Source organism: Bombina bombina, chromosome 1 (genome assembly GCF_027579735.1).
Source record: "Bombina bombina isolate aBomBom1 chromosome 1, aBomBom1.pri, whole genome shotgun sequence".
Taxonomy (NCBI): Eukaryota; Metazoa; Chordata; class Amphibia; order Anura; family Bombinatoridae; genus Bombina; species Bombina bombina.
The window spans coordinates 442637694-442647693 of NC_069499.1; the positions used below are offsets into that span (position 1 = coordinate 442637694).

The window sequence follows — 10000 nt, forward strand, 5'->3', positions numbered from 1 at the left end:
GCCTTTCCAAAATTGAGCAACGTAAGGTAGAAGATAATAATAATATGTGAAACAATAAACAGCTTTCATGACTGATGGTTCAAGACAAACGTGTGCAAAAATATATAGATATAGGAGATGGGAAGGAAGGATCTCTCCTTCCATACACACAGTGCATAGATGTTATAAATAGCATTATGACACAAATAATTTGTTACTAACCTCCAGATATAACTATTTGTCTGTCAGACCCATCAGGCTTGATAGATTCGATAATATTTTCTTTAGAATCACTCCAATATATTCGATTATTGTTAATGTAGTCAATAGTAAGGCCAGTTGGCCATCCTAAGTCTTCTGATACCAGCACTCGTCTTTGCTGCCCATCCATCCAAGAGTACTCAATCTTAGGCTGCCTTCCCCAGTCTGTCCAATACATTAATCTGAAATATAGAATAATATAGGCTATACCTAAAATTATGGCAAAGGATTTATTGAAAAAAAAGAATATAGTTTGTTTATCACTATATTTCTTTCCTTCAAGCTATATGTCTGACATACATTTACTTCTTTCAGAAAACATCACAAACATATATAAGCTTAAATAACAACAGGTTATTTTTAGAAGCTGATCTCTAAGAATTAATTTGTTTCATTACATTTTTGAGAAGTTATGTATGTTTTGCAGATCAAAGGTGCCTAGTGATCTAAGGTTCCATAGGTATCTACAACAAAGTTAGGCAATAGCAGAAATACTCTCTGACGTTTTCTATGCTATGGGCAAAAGGCAATGTGTCGTTTCTATTTAATGCCTTATTGTTGTGATTTTAAGAATAGAAGATTGCTTATGTATTCTCATTTCAATGCGTGTGTGGGTTTGCATATGTATAAATAATATTGTATGCTAGATTTCTTACTAAAAAGCTGCATGGAATGAAAGGGATTTATTTTATCTTGTGTACCATGATAATATGTTGGCAAATATACTGTTACAGGGCTTATGCGTTAAATTACATGGGACTTAAAAATGTTTATGTGCACTCCAGCACTTTGTTAAAGGACATGTAACATGATTAGAGCATGCCATTTTAAACAACTTTCTAATTTACTTCTATTATCAATTTTTCTTTGTTCTCTTGGAATTTAAAAAAAAAAGCTCTGGAGAGTATACATTTCTGGACCACTATATGGCAGTAGTTTTGCAATAATGTTATCCATTTGTAAGAGCACAAGTGCTCCAGACACTTACCTAGGTATCTATTCCATAAAGAATATCATGGGAAAGTAGCAAATTTGGTAATAGAAGTAAATTGGAAACTTTTTTTTAAATTGTAAGCTCTGTCTGAATCATAAAAGGTATGTTAGAAAGCTGTTTCAATGTTTATAGAATTGGTGGCAAATAAAGGCCTTATAAATAATATAATATTATTGGCAACAGCATTGATTTTATACATTAATTAATTAATTATTGACAACTGCATATATTTGTCACTTGAAAATAAGTGATCGATTTCTACAATTTCAATTTCATATTTCTCAGAAAATATTTTTATCAGACATGAATCCTGCAAGTACAATTTGCCTCTTGCAATACTCAGTTGTACAGCTCTTGAACATTCAGAACCCCACTGTACATATATAAGTCTATGCATTACTTACCCAAGACTTGGAATGAGAGCGATTGCTGCCGGTTGGTCAATATGAGTGTAAATAAGCCATTTTCTGTATCTTCCATCCAATTTGGCAACTTCTATTCGATTGGTGCCAGCATCAGTCCAATAAATGTGTCTAGTTATTTATTGGTTAAAAACAAAATAGAATTACATCAGCTTGCTTACTATGTCATACATTTGTAAAGTAAAATGCACATTTGTTAACAAATACTAATGTATGTAATATTTATTTCATTATCCTAAACATTTACTGATAACAGAACATGATTTAGCAAAAAATGACAAATCCACCAACAGCTTTTTACATGCCCTCTTTGTTTTTAGGGTCACTGAATATTTACAAATGTTTTATTCAGCCTGTGTTATTATTTAGGATGAATGAATATTATTTAATTAGTGCCTACACCCCTCTGTACTTTTGTGATAACTAAAACTATGAATTCCCCATAGGAAAGAAGGGGTTAAATAGTTTCCTTTAATTAACAAATAATGTTGTCAAAATTTGGACAAAAATATAAACCCAAGGAACTAATCTTGGACAGAAAAAAAAACCCACATTTTTTTTCATGATGATTTGTCCAAAACCTTTTATTTTTTACTGCGTGCATCTACTAAAACTGACCACAAGAGGGCACCTGCTTTGTTCAAAATAACTAGGTTTTAAAGGATGCTGAGTCAAAGAAGCAAATGTAGAGGTATTTAAAATGTGTTCTGAAAACAGGGAGGGTTTGTACGTACATAAAATAATTATTTCTTTCATGTAATTAGCAAGAGTCCATGAGCTAGTGACGTATGGGATATACATTCCTACCAGGAGGGGCAAAGTTTCCCAAACCTTAAAATGCCTATAAATACACCCCTCACCACACCCACAATTCAGTTTTACAAACTTTGCCTCCGATGGAGGTGGTGAAGTAAGTTTGTGCTAGATTCTACGTTGATATGCGCTCCGCAGCAAGTTGGAGCCCGGTTTTCCTCTCAGCGTGCAGTGAATGTCAGAGGGATGTGAGGAGAGTATTGCCTATTTGAATGCAGTGATCTCCTTCTACGGGGTCTATTTCATAGGTTCTCTGTTATCGGTCGTAGAGATTCATCTCTTACCTCCCTTTTCAGATCGACGATATACTCTTATATATACCATTACCTCTGCTGATTCTCGTTTCAGTACTGGTTTGGCTATCTGCTATATGTAGATGAGTGTCCTGGGGTAAGTAAGTCTTATTTTCTGTGACACTCTAAGCTATGGTTGGGCACTTTGTTTATAAAGTTCTAAATATATGTATTCAAACGTTTATTTGCCTTGACTCAGAATGTTCAACTTTCCTTATTTTTCAGACAGTCAGTTTCATATTTGGGATAATGCATTTTAATTTAACATATTTTACCTTAAAATTTGACTTTTTCCCTGTGGGCTGTTAGGCTCGCGGGGGCTGAAAATGCTTCATTTTATTGCGTCATTTTTGGCGCGGACTTTTTTGGCGCAAAAATTCTATTTCCGTTTCCGGCGTCATACGTGTCGCCGGAAGTTGCGTCATTCTTTGACGTTATTTTGCGCCAAAAATGTCGGCGTTCCGGATGTGGCGTCATTTTTGGCGCCAAAAGCATTTAGGCGCCAGATAATGTGGGCGTCTTTTTTGGCGCTAAAAAATTTGGGCGTCATTTTTGTCTCCACATTATTTAAGTCTCATTATTTATTGCTTCTGGTTGCTAGAAGCTTGTTCACTGGCATTTTTTTCCCATTCCTGAAACTGTCATTTAAGGAATTTGATCAATTTTGCTTTATATGTTGTTTTTTTCTTTTACATATTGCAAGATGTTCCACGTTGCAACTGAGTCAGAAGTTACTACAGGAAAATCACTGCACAGTGCTGGAGCTACCAAGCTAAGTCTGCTATAAACTTTTGGTATCTGTTTTTCCAGCTGTTATTTGTATTGCATGTCATGTCAAACTTATTAATGCAGATAAAATTTCCTTTAGTACTGTTACATTACCTGTTGCTGTTCCGTCAACATCTAATTTTCAGAGTGTTCCTGATATCATAAGAGATTTTATTTATTTTAAATCCATTAAGAAGGCTATGTCTGTTATTTCTCCTTCTAGTATACATAAAAGTCTTTTAAAACTTCTCTTTTTTTCAGATGAATTTTTAAATGAACATCATCATTTTGATGCTGATAAATCTTTGTATTTGTCCAAGATGGAATTTATTCGTTCTTTACTTAAAGAAGTGTTATTTGCATTAGAAATAGAGGATTCTGGTCCTCTTGATACTAAATGTAAACGTTTAAATAAGGTAGTTATTCCAGAGGTGTTTTATCTCCCTGATGCTATTTCTGAAGTAATTTCCAGGGAATGGAATAATTTGGGTAATTTATTTACTCCTTCTAGACGTTTAAGCAAATTATATCCTGTGCCATCTGACAGATTAGAGTTTTTTGGGACAAAAATCCCTAAGGTTATGGGGCTGTCTCTACTCCTGCTAATGTACTACTATTCCTATGGCAGATAGTACTTCATTTAAGGATCCTTTAGATAGGAAAATTGAATCCTTTCTAAGAAAAGCTTACTTATGTTCAGGTAATCTTCTTAGACCTGCTATATTTTTAGCGGATGTTGCTGCAGCTTCAACTTTTTGGTTAGAAGCTTTAGCGCAACAAGTAACAGATCATAATTTTATAGCATTATTATTATTCTATAACATGCTAATAATTTTATTGGTGATACCATCTTTTGATATCATTAGAGTTGATGTCAGGTATATGTCTCTAGCTATTTTAGCTAGAAAAGCTTTATGGATTAAACTTGGAATACTGACATGTCTTCTAAGTCAACTTTGCTTTCCCTTTCTTTCAGGGTAAATAATCATTTCGTTCCTTTCCTCACAACAAGGAACAAAAGCCTGATCCTTCATCCTCAGGAGCGGTATCAGTTTGGAAACTATTTCCAGTTTGGAATATATCCGAGCTTTATAGAAACCTATAGCCAGCTCCTAAGTACCTATGAAGGTGCGGCCCTTATTCCAGCTCAGCTGGTATGGGGCAGATTACGTTTTCTTCAAAGAAATTTGGATCAATTCCGTTCTTAATCTCTGGTTTCAGAAACATTGTTTCAGAAAGGTACAGAATTGGCTTCAAGTTAAGGCCTCCTGCTAAGAGATTCTTTTCTTTCCCGTGTCCCAGTTAACACAGCAAGGCTCAGCATTTCTGAAATGTGTTTCAGATCTAGAGTTGGCTGGAGTATTTATGCCAGTTCCAGTTCTGGAACAGGGGCTGGGGTTTTATTTTATCTCTTCATTGTACCAAAGAAGGTCAATTCCTTCAGACCAGTTCTGGATCTATCATTATTGAATCGTTATGTTAGGATACCAACATTCAAGATGGTTACTGTAGGACTATCCTGCCTTTTGTTTAGCAAGGGCATTATATGTCTACAATAGATTTACAGGATGTGTATCTGCATATTCCGATTCATCCAGATTACTTTTAGTGTCTGAGATTCTCTTTTTAGACAAGCATTACCAGTTTTGTGGCTCTACCGTTTGGCCTAGCCTCAGTTCCAAGAATTTTTTTCAAAGGTTCTCGGTGCCCTTCTTTCTGTATTCAGAGAATAGGGTTTTGGTATTTCCTTATTTGGACGATATCTTGGTACTTGCTCAGTCTTCTCATTTTCGTAGAATCTCATACGAATCGACTTGTGTTGTTTCTTCAAGTTCATGGTTGGAGGATCAATTTACCAATCAGTTCATTGATTCCTCAGACAAGGGTAACCTTTTTAGGTTTCTAGATAAATTCAGTGTCTATGACTCTGTCCTTGTCAGTCAAGAGAAGTTTAACATTGATATCAGCTTGTCAAAACCTTCAGTCACAATCATTCCCTTTGGTAGCCTTATGCATGGAAATGTTGGGTCTTAGGACTGCCGCATCAGATGCGATCTCCTTTGCTCGTTTTTACATGCGACCTCTTCAGCTCTGTATGCTGAACCAATGGTGCAGGGATTACTCAAAGATATCTCAATTAATATCTTTAAACCGATTTTATGACACTCTCTGACATGGTGGACAGATCACCATCGTTTAGTTCAGGGGGCTTCTTTGTTCTTCCGACCTGGACTATAATCTCAACAGATGCTAGTTTTACAGGTTGGGGAGCTGTATGGGGGTATCTGACGGCACAAGGGGTTTGGGAATCTCAGGAGGTGAGATTTCCGATCAATATTTTGGAACTCCGTGCAATTTTCAGAGCTCTTCAGTCTTGGCCTCTTCCGAAGAGAGAGTTGTTCATTTGTTTTCAGATAAGACAATGTCACATCTGTGGCATACATCAATCATCAAGGAGGGACTCACAGTCCTCTGGCTATGAAAGAAGTATCTCGAATTTTGGTTTGGGCGGAATCCAGCTCCTGTCTAATCTCTGCGGTTTATATCCCAGGTATGGACAATTGGAAAGCGGATTATCTCAGTCGCCAAACGTTGCATCCGGGCGAATGGTCTCTTCACCCAGAGGTATTTCTTCAGATTGTTCAAATGTGGGAACTTCCAGAAATAGATCTGATGGCTTCTCATCTAAACAAGAAACTTCCCAGGTATCTGTCCAGATCCCGGGATCCTCAGGCGGAGGCAGTGGATGCATTTTCACTTCCTTGGAAGTATCATCCTGCCTATATCTTTCCGCCTCTAGTTCTTCTTCCAAGAGTAATCTCCAAGATTCTGAAGGAATGCTCGTTTGTTCTGCTGGTAGCTCCGGCATGGCCTCACAGGTTTTGGTATGAGGATCTTGTCCGGATGGCCTCTTGCCAACTGTGTACTCTTCCGTTAAGACCAGACCTTTTGTCTCAAGGTCCTTTTTTTCCATCAGGATCTGAAATCCTTAAATTTAAAGGTATGGAGATTGAACGCTTGATTCTTGGTCAAAGAGGTTTCTCTGACTCTGTGATTAATACTATGTTACAGGCTCGTAAATCTGTATCCAGAGAGATATATTATAGAGTCTGGAAGACTTATATTTCTTGGTGTCTTTCTCATCATTTTTCTTGGCATTCTTTTAGAATACCGAGAATATTACAATTTCTTCAGGATGGTTTAGATAAGGGTTTGTCCGCAAGTTCCTTGAAAGGTCAAATCTCTGCTCTTTCTGTTCTTTTTCAACAGAAAGATTGCTATTCTTCCTGATATTCATTGTTTTGTACAAGCTTTGGTTCGTATAAAGCCTGTCATTAAGTCAATTTCTCCTCCTTGGAGTTTGAATTTGGTTCTGGGGGCTCTTCAAGCTCCTCCATTTGAACCTATGCATTCATTGGATATTAAATTACTTTCTTGGAAAGTTTTGTTCCTTTTGGCCATCTCTTCTGCCAGAAGAGTTTCTGAATTATCTGCTCTTTCTTGTGAGACTCCTTTTCTGATTTTCATCAGGATAAGGCGGTGTTGCGAACTTCTTTTGAATTTTTACCTAAGTTGTGAATTCCAACAACATTAGTAGAGACATTGTGGTTCCTTCATTATGTCCTAATCCTAAGAATTCTAAGGAGAAATCGTTGCATTCTTTGGATGTTATTAGAGCTTTGAAATATTATGTTGAAGCTATTAAGTCTTTCCGAAAGACTTCTGGTTTATTTGTTATCTTTTCCGGTTTTAGAAAGGCCAGAAAACTTCTGCCATTTCTTTGGCATCTTGGTTGAAATCTTTATTTCATCTTGCCTATTTTGAGTCGGGTAAGACTCCGCCTCATAGGATTACAGCTCATTCTACTAGGTCAGTTTCTACTTCCTGGGCGTTTAGGAATGAAGCTTCGGTTGATCAGATTTGCAAAGTGGCAACTTGGTTCTCTTTGCATACCTTTACCAAATTCTACCATTTTGTTGTATTTTCTTCTTCTGAAGCAGTTTTTGGTAGAAAAGTACTTCAGGCAGCGGTTTCAGTTTGAATCTTCTGCTTATGTTTTTCATTAAACTTTATTTTGGGTGTGGATTATTTTCAGCAGGAATTGGCTGTCTTTATTTTATCCCTCCCTCTCTAGTGACTCTTGTGTGGAAAGATCCACATCTTGGGTAGTCATTATCCCATACGTCACTAGCTCATGGACTCTTGCTAATTACATGAAAGAAAACATAATTTATGTAAGAACTTACCTGATAAATTCATTTCTTTCATATTAGCAAGAGTCCATGAGGCCCGCCCTTTTTTGTGGTGGTTATGATTTTTTGTATAAAGCACAATTATTCCAATTCCTTATTTTATATGCTTTCGCACTTTTTTCTTATCACCCCACTTCTTGGCTATTCGTTAAACTGAATTGTGGGTGTGGTGAGGGGTGTATTTATAGGCATTTTAAGGTTTGGGAAACTTTGCCCCTCCTGGTAGGAATGTATATCCCATACGTCACTAGCTCATGGACTCTTGCTAATATGAAAGAAATGAATTTATCAGGTAAGTTCTTACATAAATTATGTTTTATGTATATGCTCATTTGTGATTACAGTGAAATGTTTTAAAGGTTTGAAAATGTTAATTATAAAAATACTTTGCTATGAAATTTTTAATAGTGAACTCCATAAATTGGTAATCATGGTTATGTGAAAGAACTGCAGTCACACATTTTATGCATTGTCAATACTGAATTCATTAGTAGCCTTTCGCAGAGTATCTTTCCTACGTTTTTTCGTGGATTTGTATGTATTTTGTTGTTATACTGTTTTGCATTTCAGTTTTTTTTCTGATTTACGGTTAGATTATGAGGCCGAGTTATCAAGCTCCGAAAGGAGCTTGATGCCCCTGGTTCCCCGCGAGCCTTCAGACTCGCCCGAAACAGCAGTTATGAAGCAGCGGTCTAAAGACTTGTCAGGGCTTTTTCCCTGTTGTGTTTGCCATGTGCTGCTGGCAGCCATTTTACTCACCTCTCTTCCTGACTATGGTGCATTGTGGGGAATACTGCTCATTTCCTGCACTTCCTTTTATGGCCAGACTGGTGTGCATCATCCATGTGAGACAGGATGCAGTCTCAGAATTGTGATGTTATCACTTATTATTTAAAGGGCCTTTGTTCAGTATGCTTTGCCTTTGCGTTGTCTCAGACCTGTTTGTGAGAGTTCCTGTGTATTACCTGGCTGCCTGATGTCCTTCCTGGTTCCTGATCCCTGGCTTGTTCCTGACTCTGCTGTTTTCCTTGTTCCTGATTCCGGCTTGTCTGACTATTCGCTTTGGCTCCTGAATCGGCTCGTCTGAATACCAGCTCTGGTTTTGACTCCTGGCTTGTTATTTGACTTGTGGACTTTTTATTATTTTTTGCTATTAATAAAGGTGTGATTATTTTTGCACTTCTCGTCTCAGTCTGATTCCTGGCACCCTGACAAGACTGCTGCTCCATAACTTGTCCGCCTGCTCTGAGGCTGCGGACATCAATCCGCCCGATCCTATAGAATCGGGATGATTGACACCCCCTGCTAGCGGCTGATTGGGTGTGAATCTGCAGGGGGGACATGATACGCTACATTGTATCATGTTCGCTTGCACTTTTAAAAATCGGCCCCTATGAGTGGAACGCAAATTAGCTTTATGCACACGTCGGGTATCATGAGTATTACATGTTGAAAGTAAAAAGTTTGAGCGAAAAGTCGAACTTTGAATGTGAAAAGGGTAAAAAACATCTTTTCTCACATGCAACCCGACACAAAATATGTATATTTAACATTGCAATGTTCTTTACATAGCAGAATATATTCTATTTATTCTTAAATACATATATATAAATGGAATGGATGAAAAAACTAAACATTGTTTTCTCATGGTAATTCCAATGGATTAGGCAAAATATGGCAAAAAATCAAATGGATGAAAATATTAAAATTACACTAAAGAGCTTCTTACAAAGTTTCTAATAATTTTAAATTTTTTCAGTCATGAAAACTGTAAAAATAAAGGCAGGCTACACAAGCCTAGCTTTGATATATATGTAGACTGTAAGCTGTTTGGAGCAGGGAACTCCCCCTCCTGTACTAGATTTGTTTAGTCTGTTATGTTTTTTATCTTATCACAAATCTTTGTCATAGTATACCCCTATCTCTAAACCCATCTCTTTGGAATGTTGTGGTGCTATATAAATAATGAATAATAATAATAATATATATATATATATATATATATATATATATATATATATATATATGTCTGTGATTTGCTGTTATCTCAATTGAAGACAAAGAATGGAGATTTTGTTGGCACAGTCACAGTGAAAAGCTCAGTGTCTTCACCAATCTCAAGTCCTTCAGATAAGGAAAGTGGTTGGTGGAGTTTGACCATTGAAAAACAAAAATGTGTTAATCTGTTTTAATATAGTTCAGAGTCTTCTGGTATAC

General features: G+C 36.7%; 1 protein-coding gene across 1 annotated transcript in view; it reads right to left on the bottom strand.

Annotated features, from left to right (window-relative positions):
• LRP2 (LDL receptor related protein 2) overlaps nt 1-10000 on the bottom strand; it is a 337404-nt gene that overhangs the window by 25088 nt on the left and 302316 nt on the right. The window contains exons 68-69 of the mRNA XM_053698401.1: nt 1639-1767; nt 202-422 (exon numbers count right to left, since the gene is read on the bottom strand). Coding sequence (XP_053554376.1) covers nt 202-422; nt 1639-1767 — 350 coding nt within the window. The remainder of the gene's footprint in view (nt 1-201; nt 423-1638; nt 1768-10000) is intronic.